At 37.3% G+C, this 17,846-nt stretch overlaps 1 protein-coding gene and 1 pseudogene across 1 annotated transcript; one reads left to right on the forward strand and one right to left on the reverse strand.

Moving 5' to 3' along the window:
- Positions 1-338: 338 nt before the first annotated feature.
- LOC137747397 (ATP-dependent Clp protease ATP-binding subunit CLPT1, chloroplastic-like) lies at positions 339-2,906 on the reverse strand. The gene is made up of 6 exons (XM_068487502.1): positions 2,460-2,906; positions 2,328-2,363; positions 2,103-2,212; positions 1,146-1,325; positions 839-966; positions 339-762 (listed from the first exon to the last, which is right to left on the reverse strand). Exons 1-6 carry the CDS (start codon positions 2,693-2,695, stop codon positions 730-732), a joined length of 723 nt encoding a protein of 240 aa, XP_068343603.1. The 5' UTR covers positions 2,696-2,906; the 3' UTR covers positions 339-729.
- Positions 2,907-8,142: 5,236 nt separating this feature from the next.
- On the forward strand, positions 8,143-17,547 carry LOC137748117 (non-specific lipid transfer protein GPI-anchored 14-like; annotated as a pseudogene).
- The last annotated feature ends 299 nt before the right edge of the window (positions 17,548-17,846 follow it).

Here is a 17,846-nt window from a genome sequence, read left to right on the forward strand (position 1 = left end):
CCAAGGAGCAACTCTGTGCATTTATAATTTTTTTTATTTCTAGCGTTTCACTACTTTCTCTCTCTTCCTCGCTACATTCAGTGAAACTAATTTTGTAGCAGATTATGCACGAGCCATCAGATTACTACTACCCCAAAAGGCCAAAACAAGACGTGATAATTTGACCGTCAGCGTACGCACTTAGAACCTCTTTGAGTTTATGCACTTAGAAACAGCTGTTTCTTTAACCGACCTGGAACCTGCCACATATCTCAAATTACAGAATACAAGAATAAACGACGCCACAATGTATTCCAAGGATAAACATCCATACCTCGAAAATCATTGTACGAGTTCAATGAATGTTTCAACTCTTGGTCTTATAATACAATGAAAGCGTCAATACATCAGATGTTGGAAAGCGGCTGAATGCTTAGCAAGGCAAGGTAAAAACTAATGAAATAGAAACAAGTGAATCATTTTTCTTTTCTTTCTTGCAAGTAAGAGTCAATTACGCGCCATGTTACTGCTGCATGGAATTTTTGAATTCCATGAATTCGGTAATACAACGAATACAAAATTTATATCAACGAACAATTGTTTGCGAATCTCCATCCTGAAACACACCATATGCAGAGGAACTTCCTGAACCAAAAGCACCAGGAAGCGATATCTTTTCGAGGCTGTGTAGGCGAAGGTTTGACAGCAAGCAATTGTTTGGAGAATGGGACGTTTTTGCTTCCTTATACCTTATTTAAAGCTACGATCATAATCCTTATCCATCTGTATGAAACAATAGCCATATTAGCAGTCGTTAAAACAAAAACTACTCAAGAAGAAAATCCAGCTTAAAACTTACAAATTTGGAAAGCTCTGTAGCTTTATCATCATCAAAACCTAGGGAAGCCAAGATCTTGTGACCTGCCGACTCTTTTTCAGACCAAATCCCAAGAAGCAGATGAGTTACTGTTATTTCCCCATTTTCTCCTGCATCAGAGAAGACAATCTCAATAACAAGTGAGGATAAAAATGCACTAGCCAACCAAACAATTATGCATGGAGAGCATACATGCCTACATGGGAAAGGTGGAAACTGATGACAATCCTAGATTTCAAAGAACCACAAAATCACCATCACTAGATTTTCTGAACCTAAATTTACCAACCTGATTTTAGTTTCTGATCAAAAGCCCAGTCAAGGGCCCTCTGAGCTGGTTCAGTTAATGGAGGATGCTCAGGGCTGAAATAGTACATGTCTGATTTTCCAAGTAAATTTACAGTTTCATCTCGAACCTTGAAGAGCGTGATTCCATTAGCTCTAAGAAACTTTGCAGCTAGGCTAGTTCCTGAAGTCAAAAGTAATATATCTGATTAACATGAACAAGAAAAAATAAAGAACACTAAACAAACGTTGACAAAGAGGCAAGGGCACATGGAAGCCACTGAAGGAGCTGCTAGGTGAGTCTTTAGCATGGTAAGATTCTTAAAGTAAACAACTTATGATCCAGTGAACCAAAGCTCATCCAGATAAAGGTTAATTGTTAAAGATCAAGTAGAAATAAGACTAATGATTTGAAAATGAACAAACTTTCCTCTCTTGGTTTCTGTAAAGATAACAAGAACCATAATAAAGACTTCAAACATACCACTTTTCAAAAAGGGAAATGATAAACACACACCCTTTTATCCCTTCCTACACAACCTTATTTAATCATGTTCGTTGTTTCAGTTTAACTGATTCAATATCATGGTTAGAAACAAAGATGGGTTTGCGGGAGGCTAAAAAGGGTGTGGGAAAATCAACTCCCTTGACAGAAAATACAAATATTGTTTCCTCTGTGGTTTTTCCATAAACCCAAGATGCAGCATCATCAAATCATAAAATCATCAGTGACAAGTTCAAAGCCATTCATACTTCTCGAAATGCTAAAGTGCAGGCACACTTTCTCTTAGCAAACACATTACTTACACAGAACCGTTTTGTAATCTACAAAAGGAACCACTTCTACGAAGGCAGGGCAATTACCAGCGTTTTAACATTTCATAACAAAAAATCAATAAAAAATAAAACAAAATGGAAGCACAAATACGGACGAGAATGAGCTCGAAAGAAGCTGACTAACCCTCAACCAGCATCCCCATGAAAAGTGCTTCGGTCCCTGTATTGGGATATTTAAGCTTCCTTGCTTCCAATTCAGCCATAGCAAACGACTTTATCGCTCTAGCGGACCATCTAAACACCAAAATTCAATAAATAACTCACTGCTCACATTCACATGGAAACATATAGGCACGCACAAGAAAGAAGAAACACAAGAAATGCAATCAAATGAAACGAATATACTCACTTGGAGTTTTCCCCAGTAGAAATCCTGTCGGGCTTCCTGCAAAACAAAACAATCAGTACAGTACCACTAAGATGGGCTGGGCTTTAATCTAGGTCCAATTACAAAACCACCATTTGGGAGAAGAAGACTTACGCTGTTGGGAGGCTGAAGAGGACGGTGGCGACGGCCGTCCGAGGCTTGGAAGCCATGTGCTTTAGATTCGGAATTCGAATGGAAAGCCTTGAGCCGAGAAATGTGGTAGATAGGTTGTAGGGGGGAAGATGGCGGGGAAGGGAGGCAGAAGAGTAGGCGCTAGGGTTTCTGTGGGGTTGAGAGGTAGAAGAGGGTGATATTGAGAGAGCCGAGAGTGCAATGGAGGTGGATGCCATATTCTTCTGCAGCTGCTGCTGCTGTTTCTGTGCCCCAATTCCAATTACAATTCCAATTCTCAGAAACCCTAGCCTAGCCCTAGCGAAGCCCGAGAGTGAGAGCGGAGAGAGTGGAGGGTGGAGTCCTTGTCTTACTTCGAACGTCTGCGCTTGGAGATATTTTTCAACGAGAGAGTGGAGGGTGGAGTCCTTGTCTTACTTCCAACGTCTGGGCTTGGAGATATTTTTCAATGAGAGAGTGGAGGGTGGAGTCCTTGTCTTACTTCGAACGTCTGTGTTTGGAGATATTTTTCAATGTGACTGATGCACAGAATTGTACATCACGTGTTATTATATAAATGGTGAATGAGAATATGCGTGTTAAAATGTTAATAACTTAAAAAATAAAATTTTTCATCACTTCTATTAAGACACGTGGTATACCACTTGTATTCATATCATAATTAATTTGTTGGATTTGGTCCATTTTAATCTTTAAGGAGTGACTCGTAAAATAAAGAAAATAGTTAAGAACATGGTGCAACACAACATGGTTGGAATGAGAGTTAAAGAAGGTAGAACGTTTAATGATTGTAAACATTCCTTTATATTGTATCATACATTGTTGTACAAGTTAGTCTTTACCATAGGATATGTGTGAAGGCTTATTCTTTCTTTGTTGATGCAATATCGTTTTTTTGTCTTCTTCTTATGGTTGTTTATGTTGGAGAGGGACAAAATATGAATGTGTTATGACAATTTCATAATCGCATTGTATTTTCGAGGTTATCTCTTAAGTTAGCTTTTAGCATAAAACAATATTTAGATTTTCTAGTAGTTGTAGATTTAGGTTTGTTTGTTTCATTAAGGGCATGTTTACTTAAAGTAAGTTTTAATGAGAAGTAAGTGATCAGATAGCCTAGGAATAGGAAAAGTAAGAAGTTGGTATGGGAAAACTCATGCCACTAAATTGTTTACTAACAAAATAGACTAAGAATAGGAATGAAGTGAATTTATATCGTTAGTGTGTTCTAATTACAACCAATCAAGTTCTACTCTCTCTATGAGCTCTTTAGTAGATAATGAAATTTCAGAAGGCCTTAGTCATCAAGAGTGGGATTTGAAGGTTGATTTTGAAGGAATTTATATTTGTTTGGGAGAGATCTGGAAGAAAATATATAGGTGGACCAAATTATATATATATATTTTGGGGATTGTTTCCTTCTTGTTTGATCCTTTTGCTTTCTTATTCGATCGGATATGAAGCTCTTCGGTTATTTCACTTTCTCTACGAGCTCTTTGGGGCTTTAATTCTTGCAATGGGTAATTTCAACTCGATTCCACATAAAGTCAATATTCGATATAAATCACTAGATGGTACATGTAAGGATCTTGAGTGCAAAAGTAAATGACCTATCTCAATTATATGTATTGCTTGCCAATAGTTTGTCTTAAGTAATTTTCGACTTGACCATATCCAAGGGCCATGGGACATGGGAAATTCCTACAGAGCAAGCCCATAAAAGTGAACCATGAGAAGTTTCACGAGAGGGGCAAAATCCTAAGATTCAGTCAAAGAGATTCACAACCAATAAAAAGACCAAGAGCCCTGAAAGCACACTGAAAAAACTCCTCTAGAGAAACTACAAAACACAACAAACTCAAGACCAGCATCTGGCTCAAAAATTCTAAATTATGTCACCGGTCGAAAGTGAGAGAAGTACTGAGCGAACAAGATGGTTAGAATTTGAGATAAATAAGAACTAGAGGAAGGAAGAACTCATCGAGGCAAAAAGGATGCTGAGAGACGAACCAAAATCATTTGCTACTGATTCGGTTGAAACCCATGCCACCTAAAGACTCATTTGATAACCATTTCGTTCTTGTTATTTTTGTGTTAGAGATAGCGGAGAAGGAGATGGAAGACATAAGAGAAATAGAACTGTGGATGAAGGATGGTGAGAGACGTAGAAACATAGTTTGAATGAAGAAATTTAATATTATTAAGGAATTGACGGAAATTGAAATGACGGAACTTTATTTTCTAAAATTTGTGAATTTTCTTGTTTGGTTAACCTAAAATTAAAATGGAATTGAATACGAAATTTGTTATTTTAAACTCTCAATCATAGAAATTGAGAAATGACACATATTTACAAGGAATTTAAACTTAGGAATTGGAGGTCTTAAATTTCAAGTTTTTTTTCAATGTGGAAATTCTAAATTTCTATAGTTATGGATCCAAACAAGTGAATTTGTGCATATCAATTTATAAATTTTGACTTTTATCCAAATTCCAAAATTATTTCCCTCATCCAAACATAATGTAAGAGAGACACACAAAATGAAAACCAAAATCATTTTATGTGTTGTTTTAAGTTTTAAGATTCATTTCTCCTTCTTTGTTTCTTCTCCTTCCTATCACCATCCTTCTTCACCATATTTTTTTTCCATATATTGTTTTCATAGCTTAAGCACAAAAATATTAAAACTAGAAACTGAAAGTGAACTAGATATCAAACAAGCCCTAACCAAGTGCACTTTGAGAAAAAGTTTTCGTAGATTGCTGATTTTCACATACTATTTTTAGCCTCACAGTATTTATTATTATTTGTGTTCCCATTAGATGAAATAAATCAAATAAAAAAACAATACACAAGATAAAACAAGAGCGTAAAAAAATAAAAAAATAAAAAATTAGTGTGTGTATCACCACAACCCTGTCAAATCTTTATTTATTTTAATGAAATAAGATGTGTTGTGCATGATGTCGACAATACGGTTGAACGATGTCATGGTGGCATCGACGCTGAAAAATAGCCTTGAAAGAAAATTATGAAATGGAAGTGGCCATCGGAAAGAATGAACCCAAAGGCTTGTTGGAATTTTACATCTGTGGGTGAAAAGAAAACAATAGGGTTTAAATACGATTACCTCATTTTAACTAATGCAGATATCTTTTGACACACCCCGATCGAGATCAGGGCATGCTGGCCGTCACATGGAAGTGACGTAACCATGTGCACAGTGCAGAAACTAATAAAATAATAATACCAATAAATAAAAACTAGTCTTACATAAAGTAATAACAACAAGTGCAAGCCAGTGTGACGCTAAGTTCAGAGCATAAAGCCTAAAGCAGTCCGGGAGAAAATGACACAACAAAAGTACACCCGAAGGTGGCCCTACGCTGGTGATCGTCTGTCAGATATGCCGGGAAGATCCTCAGGGAAACCACCAAACGTGCTAGCCAACTAGAACCTGGAGGGACGCAAAACAAAAGCGTGAGTGGGCAAAAACAAAGCTTTTCGAAAACCATTTAATAAATAAGTTCTAACCTCTCGCCGTAAAACCTGTATACTTCCCAGAAAATAGATATATAGATATATATACCAATGCTCAAGAATATGCTATGCCAAAACCTCAAAATGAAATGCAAGTGCTCAGGTAATAACACATCAACATCAAATAAACTGTCAGCTGGAGTCACCTAACGTGACCTGTACGGCTGAATCTAAAGCTCAAATCTCAATCTCACTAACTAGACCTGCACACGAGTCGGAACCACCTAAAGTGGTCTGTACGATAGGCCTGAGTGTAACATATATATACGCTCAAGTGCTACGATCACGTGAAGGCTGGGCGAATAATCACGGGTCACCTACGAGTCGGAACCACCTAAAGTGGTCTGTACGACAGGACTGTGCACTTAACTTGGATCCAAGCTGAGCGTGTGGTGCGGGAGGTGAACATCACGTGAAGGACTGTGCCCAACTCTAGGCAGGAGCACTAACACCGGGGGTGCAGGTTATGAGCTCTCTATGCATCTCAAATCGCTACTAACTGTAAACATAAATCTCAACTCACCTGACACTTACCTGTGCGTCCGCAGCACCAATACATGTACATATATATATGCAACTAACCATGCATAACAAATGGCATATAACTAATAAACGTTTAAATCACTTTCTGGGAAAAATATAAGTATATAGCTATATACGGAAAACCAAAAGCCCACTCACTGGTAAGTGGAAGGGTCGTAGCCCCCCTGCCTCGAGTGACCACGCTCGTCCTCGGGATAGGATTCACCTATATGCGAAACAACTACAAAAACGTTAATTTTAAAGCACATAACCAAACTCAAGAAATAACTTCTCATACAATGCTCAAATGGGGTGTATGAATACACCAACGTGATCTACTCAACCTCATGAACATCCCCATATTTTAAAAATAATTTTTCACCGTCGCACGCGCCCCCACGCGCCGGCCACGCGCCCCCACGCGCCGGCCACGCGCAGGCACGTGCCTGGCACGCTGACGGCGTCAGTTAATGCTGTCAGGAATATTCTGTTATCTCTAACGGATTCTGTCAACGGCATTAGGAATATTCCGTCCAAACTGACGGAATATTCCGTCGTCTTCTCCGGCGAGACTCCGGCGTCGTCGCCGGCGCCGGAAAATCGGGAAATTTTCAAATCGTGATATCTTCTTCGTTTTTCAACCAAATTTCACAAAATTGGTACCAAAATGAAGCTTACAACGAGAGGAACAAGATCATACCACTTTCAAGTGCCAAAATCCACGAAATCTCACCTCGAAAATCACCCCAACTCCAGCCAACCTCGAAACTCGTGATCTCGATGTCCAAAACCTTCAAACGAACCACCTCGAGCCTCTTAAGGACATCACCAAGCTTCCTACAAGCTTGAAATTCCCAAAAACATAAGAAATTACGTGTGCATGAACAGTACCCAAAATCGGGTATCCCGAGTTCGACGTGAAAACGAAGGTATTCTTACCTGAAATGGGTATGGTTAGACTCCTACGAGCCTCACGAGCATGGATATGTACTTGGTTTCTTTGATCTGTGACGATTTGGTGTGTTTGTGTGTGTGTCCGTACAAAATGGGTGAAAGTGAGAGGGAAAGGGAGCTCGGGACAGGTGCAGGGATAGGGGAAAGGGTGTGGGTGTAGGTTAGTGTGTGTGTGGCCCAAAACATGCCAACAAAAACCCAAAAACAACCACAAAACATAAAGGAATCGCACTAGGGGCAAAATCGTCTTTTCACGCGTACGTTTTAAAATTTTCGGAACGGGCTGTCACATCTTTTGTGATAAAATCCAACACTTGATCAATTTGGCATGTAATAAAGTTATAACAATATCAATATTGATAGAGTGAAACCTCGCAGGCTCGCTGATCCAAAAATCTAATATGATATGGTGTTGATAGAGTGGGGCTCCGCCGATCCAAAAATCTAACAAGACCAGACCATTACTAGTCCACCAATACACTCTAGCTACCAGACCATTACTAGTCCACCAATACACTCTAGCTACCGCCTTCATTTCTCTTATAAATTAACAAAGGGCCTCTCTCTCTCTCTCTCTCTCTCTCTCTCTCTCTCTCTATCTTCTACCTTGTACTGAAATATTATCCTTTACTAATTTCAGTTCAGAAAATGGCATTAGGGTTTGTCTACTTGGTCCTAGTCCTGTTAATTATGACATCAAGTTATACAGCAAGCTTTGCAACAGCAGATTCAGCAAAAGACAGAGAGGAATGTACACAGCAGTTAGTAGGGATGGCCACGTGTCTGCCTTACGTTGGAGGTCAAGCCAAGGCTCCTACACCAGTCTGTTGCACTGCTCACAAACAAGTGGCAACAACAATAAGAGGTGCCCTTGTGTTATCATTAAAAATCGCAATGATCCTGCACTAAGTCTACAGATGAATGTAACGCTTGCTTTAGGTCTGCCTGCCGTTTGCAAGGCCCCTGCTAATGTCTCCAAGTGTCCCGGTACGTACGTACATAAGTATTTCGAGTTTTATATACATACATACATACATACCACTCTGCAGTAGTATTCTAATTTTGACACGCTATTTTTTCTGCTTAATTTTCTGGTTGGCATGGAATTACTGAATGCGCGCAGAACTTCTGCATCTGGATCCTAAATCACCAGAAGCTCAAGTTTTCTATCAATTGGAAGGCAACTCTACTAAAACTGCCAACAGTCTTGCTCCCAGTACTACTAGTGTGACGTCCCACATCATTAGGGGAGTGAATCCTGGAAGCCTTATATGTATATTCTCATCTCTACCTAGCACGAGGCTTTTTGGGAGCTCACTGACTTCGAGTTCCTTGGGAACTCCAAAGTTAAACGAGTAGCGCACAAGAGCACTTCCATGATGGGTGATCCACTAGGAAGTTCTCGTATGAGTTCCCAGAAATAAAACCGTGAGGCCATGGTCGGAGTCCAAAACAGACAATATCGTATTACGGTGATGAAACGGGCCCTGAATATAATGGACCCTGGACCGGGATGTGACAACTGGTAAATGGTAACTAATATATTACTTACATTAATAGCAATATACAATAATTTGAATTAACTACTTTTGTTTTTCTCCGCTTGAATAAAAATTAACCATAACAATTTTGGGTTCCTTAATTTCTTCTGTATATATAACAGTGGAGGGTCCAACGATTGCCAAAAGTATGGGGTCAAGTGTTGGATTCCGATGTAAATCAACCTTAAATGGACTACAACATATAATAGAAATGTAATATGAGAGATTAATGTAGATATTGTGATTTGATTTCTTAAAGATATCAATCTTATATTAGGTGTCTTGTAATACAAGTAAGATTGATGGAGTTCTTGAGTATAGGGTCAAGTGTTGGATTTATTCCGATGTAAATCAACCTTAAATGGTCTACAACATATAATAGGAATGTAATATGAGAGATTAATGTATATATTGTGATTTGATTTCCTAAAGATATCAAATCTTATATTAGGTGTCTTGTACTACAAGTAAGATTGATGGAGTTCTTGATTTTATGTGATTATGATACCTAATTGATAGGCTAAAAAAGTCGGATTTAAGATTTCTTTATAGACGAAACCTTAATGCCTTATCCAGTATAAATACTAAGGTCCCTGCAAACCCTATATACACAACAAACACTTCCTATAAAATAGTTGTATTGGCTAGGTGCTTTGTAGAAGACTTTGTTGTTGCCGTATCCTACATCATCTCTACTTGTTCTCCAATGACTATTGTTTCACGATCAAGTCAGCCAACTCCTTGTTTGTGTTTTAATTATATAACCACATAAAGTTTACACGTGGTATCAGAGCCACTGGTTATATGATTAAGACTTATTAAGTTTGAAGGTTGATTATATAATATTTTCATGAACTGCGGTTTTGATCTTACATTCAAATTGTGATTGCACTTGGCAACACCACCACGCCGAACCTCCATGAAAACTGCATACCTGCATGTACACGGCAACACCACCGTGTTGGATAGTGGAGTTTGAGGATTATTAATAGGTTGTATAACCATTCTGTTTTAATCAATAATATCTTTTAATAATCTTATGGCATGAATCTGGGGAAACTTTATCAAGAATAGCAGCAAGTTGTGGACCAATCCTATAATTATATAGGAATTTGGAGAAGCAGATAAATATATGTATATCGTGCTATTATGTAAAGGTGTTTTTCCTATTATTTTCTTTTGAACCTATAAATTGAAACTGTTAATTAAATATAAAAATCAAAGATGGAGGCCGCACGGTTAAGAGGTTGTCGGTGTGGCGGCCCTGCCGTCCCAGTGAAGAGGCCCCTATGGCTGGCTCCGTTATGTACGTATACATAGGAAGACACCTTCCCGAGGAGAGAGTGAGATCGACTTAATGCATTTATCTTCCACACCATCTTTAATGCCGCACATTTGGGTCACAAGCCTACATTATTGTGTATATTTACCCAGTTAAATATAAAAGGAATGATAAAATCAAAGACTGGACCAGTTGGTAGCTTCTGCAAAAGTATGGCTAATATATACAATTATAATTTCAAGTTGTGTATATACTTACATTTGTTCTAACCTTGTATTGGAGAAAATATGGAGATACCTGTACATCAGCAAGCCCAATGGGGAAGTTCATCGGCATATGAGATCCTGGTATGATATTCTCTTTTGGTCTTCATGTTCAGTTATACAAGAATGGTTGTGTTGGATTCCAAAACCATTGATTGATGATCTAAGCAAGCAAATTTCTTCAGCGTCCATGAATATTGTAACCATGGTATATGATTGAACATATTGAAGCATAAAAATTTAAATGGTGATGATCCAAATATGGAATAAGCCTCCAATCCCAACAGTATTCAAACCATACCTATAATAATTGCATATAATATGGTTTATGCATGCATTATATTGCATATAATATGTTTTGGTCGCACCACCGAAGCCTGGAAGTTGCTAATATTTTGATCAAGCAAGTACATGTAATTTTCCAAAGCCAATTATGCATATAGAGCTTGCATTGCATGTGTAAATTTTATCATAACACCATTATCCAAATTGTATGCATAAAGAAGGCATGCCGAGAAGCATTTATATATGCATATAGATTATCGTACTTGTTCGAGACTGTTTTGTCAAAATAGTTTGGATATTCCGACACTAGTGCAAAAGCGTATATGTTGCCTATGGCTTTGCGTATGAATGGTAAATTAAATTAAGTTCAAATCCAATTACCTAATTATTACAATTAAGAGATGGGCATGAGATTTCGAATGCTGCTTGACATCTTTCTAAATACAGGAGACGGAATTAGTTCACTTTTAGATTGTCTCAATACTATTGTTGGTATATAGATTGTGATCATATGTATGATTATGATAACATATATTAAAGTTGTGTTTCAAGGATGCATATGTTAAGTTTTCCGCAGCTCAACTTTATACATGCTTGTCAATGAATTTAATGTATTTCTTAAATATGAAAGTAATTTAATATAAATTTTGGCAACATTATTAAGCAAATGGCGTGTTGGTTCAAGCATGTATGAGATGATGCAATTTTAAACATTGTTGTGAGTTTGGAATGTGGTGAATTATAGCTTTTTGGTTAATCATGTGATTATATATATGTTTATAAAGTAGTGAACATATGAAGGCATGAGGTAAGTATTTCATTCAAAGCATGTGGCTTAATTGATAAGCATAAGTTTTCAAACTTGTATATAGTTTTAGTTTTTCTTATGCTTAAAGAATTTAAACAATGCTTTTATCAGTTAATTTTTATGTGCCATAAGGGGAGAAGAAAATAAATTATTCAAGGCTAATGTATGGCAATATATTGGAGATGTTGCTTTTGGAGGAAAAGAATTTTAGTTGTTCCTTTATTTAATTTGGTATTTACAAGGCTAATGCACGATTTTGATACTAAAGTTTTTAGGAGTCTTGTACTATGGAAAGAAAGGCACAGAAGGAAGGGAACCCATTTGACTTAAGAAAGCATTTAGGTGATATCACAATTTTGGCTCTTGAATTAAAGCGACTGTATTGTTTAAAGTGTTTCTATTTTGAATCAATTAGCTCCATCATGTTCTCTCATGCGTATTGACATCCTTGTGGTGGAAGACTAATATTACAGTTCTTATACAACTTGTTCGTGATTAATCTCTTTCAAGTATGTTGTCAGGTTTCTTGAGATTAATTAAATATCGAAGGGAGTCATGCATAAGATTATTAAATTAATGCCATGTGTTGGCAAGACTCTAAGATTAAATCAGGTTATCATAATTTTGTCACTTACTGACACACCCCGACCGAGATCAGGGCATGCTGGCCGTCACACGAAGGTGACGTAGCCATGTGCGCGTGCGGAAGCTAATAAGAAGGTAATATAAAAGTACTAATAATTAAAAACTTAATAGCATACAAAGTACTAGTGTATGTGAGACACAATTCAGAGCAAGTCTACAACAGTCCAAAAGGAAAAGATACGACATATTTACACCCGAAGGTGACCCTACAATGGTGAATGTCTGTCAGAAATGCCGGGACGCCCTCTGGGATAAACCACCGAACTTGCTAGACCACTAGAACCTGGAGGGGCGCAAAAACAAAAGCGTGAGTGGGCAAAAACAAAGTTCTTTGAAAACTCTTTAGCAAAACACATTCTAACCCCTCGCCGTAAAACCTGTATACTTCCCAGAAAATGAACATATACGTATGTATAGATATATCAATCATGTTCCATGATATGCCATTCATGCTCACACTATGCCATTCATGCTCACAATATGCCATTCATGCTCACAATATGCCATTCATGCTTGAGAATATGCCACAACAGAACTTCATAATCAAATGTAAATGCTCAAGCGTAATTCACATCAATAACATATAATTTGGCAGCCGGGAGTCACCTAACGTGACCTGTACGGCTGCATCTAGAGCTCCACTCTCAACTCAATAACTGAATCTGCACACAAGTCGGAACCACCTAACGTGGTCTGTACGACAGGCTGGGTGTAATATATATATGTATGCTCTAGTGCTACGATCACGTGAAGCTGTGCGATAAATCGCGGGTCACCTACAAGTCGGAACCACCTATTGTGGTCTGTACGACAGGCTTGCACCTATCTTGGATCCAAGGCGAGCATGCGGTGCTGGTGAACATACACGTGAAGGCTGTGCCCTGGCCCTGGGCGGGAGCACTAACACCGGGGGTGCAGATTATGAGCTCTCTAAAAATTTCAAACTACTATTGCATAATAAACAGGAATGCATAACCACATGAATACCGCTTACCTGGCACTTACCTGTGCGTCCACAGCACCAATTACACATATATATATGTATGCCACTACTAATACATGCGATGATGCGTAAACAATATTCAAATGATGCATGGCATAAAACATATAACCTTTTCTATTTAATTTCTGGGAATTAATATGTATATAGGTATATACGGAAAACAAAAGCCCACTCACTGGTAATTAGAAGGGTCGTAGCCCCCCTGCCTCGAGTGTGTACGCTCGTCCTCGGAATACGAATCACCTAAACGCGACAAAGTTACGAAAACGTTAATTTAAAAGCACCTAAGCAACTTCTCGTAATAACTTCTCATACATTGCTCAAATTGGACAATTGAATATACCAACGTGACCTACACAACCTCAGGATCACACACATATTTTTAGAAAAATTTTTGGACCACGCACGCGCCCCCACGCGCCTGAACACGCACGGACCTACGCGCCCCCACGCGCGGCCCACGTGCACTGCACACTGACGGCGTCAGGAATATTCCGTTAACTGACGGAATATTCCGTTAAACTTAACCAGATTCCGTCCACTGCCGTTAGGAATATTCCGTTAGACTTAACGGAATATTCCCCTTTCTTCTCCGGCGAACCTCCGGCGCCGGTGGCCGGAAAACTGGGAAATTTTCCAACTTTGTTTTCTCCTTCGTTTTTCAACCAAATTTCACGTTCTTTATACCAAAATGAAGCTTAGAACTAGTAGAACAACGTTAGACTAGTTTTAAGACCTAAAAATTAAAGAATCTCACCTGCAACAACGATCCAAGTTCGGCCAACTTCGAACCTAGCCTTCCCAACGTCCAAATTCACCCAACGAACCACTCCGAGGCTCCTTGGGACCTCACAAACACATCTACAAGCTTAGAAATTCCAAAAACAAGCTAGATTAGGTTTGCATGAACAGTGTTTCAAATCGGCCATTGTTGAAACGACGTGAAAACGTTCGAATTCTTACCTGGAATTGGTATGGTTGTGCTCCTCACAACCTCACGAGTTCAATGGTGTAATTGGTTTCTTGTTTGGTGAAGGTTTGAGTTGGTTTGTGTGTGTGGCCGTGTGTAGAGGAAGAAGAAGAGGAATAATGGAGCTCGGGGAGGGAGAGAGAAAGAGAAAGAGAAAGAGAAAGAAAAAGAGAGAGACAGAGTGAGGGAATGAGGGAGGAAATCCCGGGAAAGTTAAAGTGATTGTGTGTGTGGGTGTAATCCAATACATTCCACACCACACCAACAACCAAAAACGTGACAAAAACGATCTAGGGGTAAAATCGTAAATTCACACGTACGTTTTAATAAATCCCGGAACGGGATGTTACACTTACAGCTAATTAATCTATGTGACGTTTGTATGGTTTCAGGCTGGAGTTGATCAATGTCTTGTCAACTAAGCAAGCCGTAGCGGCTTAGTTGATGCTGGGACTATGGTTTTAAGTTATTTCGATCAACATTGCATCTTTATTAGAATGAAAGGGATAATCTTCTTGCCTGTAGGTGTGGATCGTTTCTTTTTTTTTTAATTAAGATGACATAGAATGAGTTTTATTTCACAAGAGTTTGTGAAAGCTTCATCTTGCCAGTAGGTGTTGAAGTTTTTTCATGAAGGTAATTCTTGTCACATATAATCCAATACTAGAAACTAATTAATTTGTTTGCCCGTAGGTTTACATTAATCTAGTTTCATGAAGCTTATTGGGGATAAAGTCCCATACCATCAGTTACAGATATTTCCACTATGAGCCCCATAATAGGTTGTGGTTTTAAGGCATGGAAATCGGTTGCTTCATGACGTATTTTGTGTCTCTTCATGAGACTTGTTGATGCAAAGTATTGGACCCATGAAGGTTAATCAAGGATTGCCAAGGTACGCATTATTTGAGTTTTTATGCTTGTAAATATTTTCAATTTCAACTATGATATCGGTATAGAGGATAAAATTTGACTACTAGAGTTTCCTTTGGACATTGAAATTGAAATGATATGAAATTGAATTTGTTATGGATGCATAAATTCATGATAGATGCACATAATTGTTTCTGGCAGATTGCGTGTCTTGGTTAAAATCAGATGAATGACACATCTAATGATCACCAAATGACCTGAATTTTTGATATGTTCAACATATATATGTCTACTATGTGTCTGTAACCGTTCGTAATTTTTTGCAATGTAATGTAATTATAGTGAATTTACTAGTAACCCATGCTCATACAGACAGTTTTGCTGGCAGATTGTTTTTGTCTTTGGGACGTCACTTTAGACAATTATTTTGACTTAAAACGACTCTATATTTTTATTTTATTAAGATTAGTATGTCTATTTTGATCTGTAAAATTTTGGTAGCAATCAAGCTTATAAATTAATTATGATAAATTCTAAAGTAAGTGTAATTCATAGCTGAAATTCTGTTTGACAACTTTATGTTGGTTGTGATGTCTATTTTATTATGTCTAAAATATGAAGCATTTTTATTTTGGTATATCTTTGAAATAATGTACATTAAGTACTGATGAGTGTTTGCCCAAGTGGGAGAATTAGTGAAAGAAAATTTGGCTTCACACTTATTAACTTATTTGTTGTAAGTGTATAAACTCTAAAAGTTTAGTGGGAGTTGTTCTAAAGTTTTGAGCATTAAGTGGATTTGCATGAATCTATTAAAGTGTCATTCTATCTTCCATGAATATGTGTTTTGGTTGATGAAATTAGAATTATGCCATGATTCGAATGACAATAATATGTTTAAGTTGTAGAATGAGTACTTGTTGTATGTCAATATTTTTACTTGCAATCATTTGGATGCCTTGGTTGATTATTTGTTAATCTTTAGAAAGAATTTTGAGGCTCATGGGGACTTGGAATAAATATGGAATTATTAATACAAATAAGGTGGTTGTTGGATGCATGATATTGTATAAACAGTGGTGAATGTCTTAGTTTTACCTTTCATTGAGATTATGCTATTTAAGGTGTTAAGGAAAGGATAAAGAAAGACAATTTTGTAGTGATATGCATTCATTGACTAAGTAAGGGTGTTCCCACAAGCATATTTCAAAAGTATGATTTAAGTAATGATTTGCAAATTAAGTGACGATGTTGCAAATCAATGGAAGCTAGAGTTTCATGTAATTAATACCTTACATTTGCAGATGACCTATAAGGTATGTATGGTTGTTTGAATCCATTTATTCAGTTCAATCTCCAGTTGGATTCATATAGTCATATTTTTATGTGTTGGTCAATTATCAGATGACTATATATCTGATATCAAGTTAATCAAATTGTATTTTAAATCATAACGGAAGGGTTAATCTTCTTGCTTGTAAGTTTGGATTAATTCTTTTGGTTCAACTTAAAATGGCATGACATGATTTATATGTTGTATTAGTTGTGACGGTTTTTTCATCTTGCTCATAAGTGTTGAAAATTTTCTCACGAAAGTAATTGATATGGTATATGAACCAGTGTTAAAAACATGTTAATTCATCTTGCTCGTAGGTTTTGAATTAATTATGTTTTATGAAGTTTTGTTTGCAACTGCAATAGAAGTTTGCATTAAAGAGGACCTGAGATGATAAAAGTTGAGACACATTCAGGTAATTAAAGTTCATCTCTACAATCATAATTTGACGGTGTTTCATGTGAATGAGGATTTTAGCATGTGTGATTATGAAGGTTTTGGGTTGTGTCAACCTTACAACCTTATTAGTTCCATGTTGATAGACTTATTTGACAGAAACTTGTATCAAGGATAGGATGCTATCACAACTACATGGCCATTAAAGTGGCATTAATTTCCAATTTCAAGTATAAACATAAATATTATATGTGCACACCAATGGGAGAATGTTGGATTTATTCCGATGTAAATCAACCTTAAATGGTCTACAACATATAATAGGAATGTAATATTGGAGATTAATGTAGATACTGTGAATCCTAGATACACAACAAACACTTCCCATAAAATAGTTGTATCAGCTAGGTGCTTTGTAGAAGACTTTGGTGTTGCCGCATCCTACATCATCTCCACTTGGTCTCCAATGACTATCACTTCACGATCAGGTCCTTGTTTGCGTTTTAATTATATAACCTCATAAAATTTACATGTTCTAGCAGTGGGGCTGCTCGATAGAATATCGTCGGTCTGTTGTAGTAGAAAGAAATGGTTGTGGTTAGAGACTCGTCTTGGGGCTTCCCCTTAACGGTTTTCTACTTGTTCATCTAGATGCTTGAAATGGATTAAACACCTTTATTACAAACTCAGATCATGAAACATGTTGATTGATTGATAAATTAGTTGTCAAGCCTTGATTGTACAAAAATGCAATTCTTATAATGTATGTACTTTTGCCATTTACAACTGAGTTCCCCATGAAACTTATTTTCTCTCACCTAAATTCCTTTCTCTTAATCTTTTCAAATTTACAATTAGCTTGGAATTGCTGTGTTTTTCAAAAATACTGCTTCTGCTGTGTTTAAGAATAATTAGCTATAAATTAAAGTAGTTGGGCTTTTGATAAATTT

Source organism: Pyrus communis, chromosome 10, assembly GCF_963583255.1.
Source record: "Pyrus communis chromosome 10, drPyrComm1.1, whole genome shotgun sequence".
NCBI lineage: Eukaryota > Viridiplantae > Streptophyta > Magnoliopsida > Rosales > Rosaceae > Pyrus > Pyrus communis.

Bases quoted from the DNA above. Each gene is read 5' to 3' on its own strand.
- LOC137747397 (XM_068487502.1), bottom strand. From the start codon at position 2,695: ATGGCATCCACCTCCATTGCACTCTCGGCTCTCTCAATATCACCCTCT. The intron at 2,213-2,327 runs GTGAGTATATTC...TTTGGTGTTTAG, and splicing joins TCTACTGGGGAAAACTCCAA to ATGGTCCGCTAGAGCGATAA. The intron at 1,326-2,102 runs GTTAGTCAGCTT...TTTTGACTTCAG, and splicing joins CATGGGGATGCTGGTTGAGG to GAACTAGCCTAGCTGCAAAG.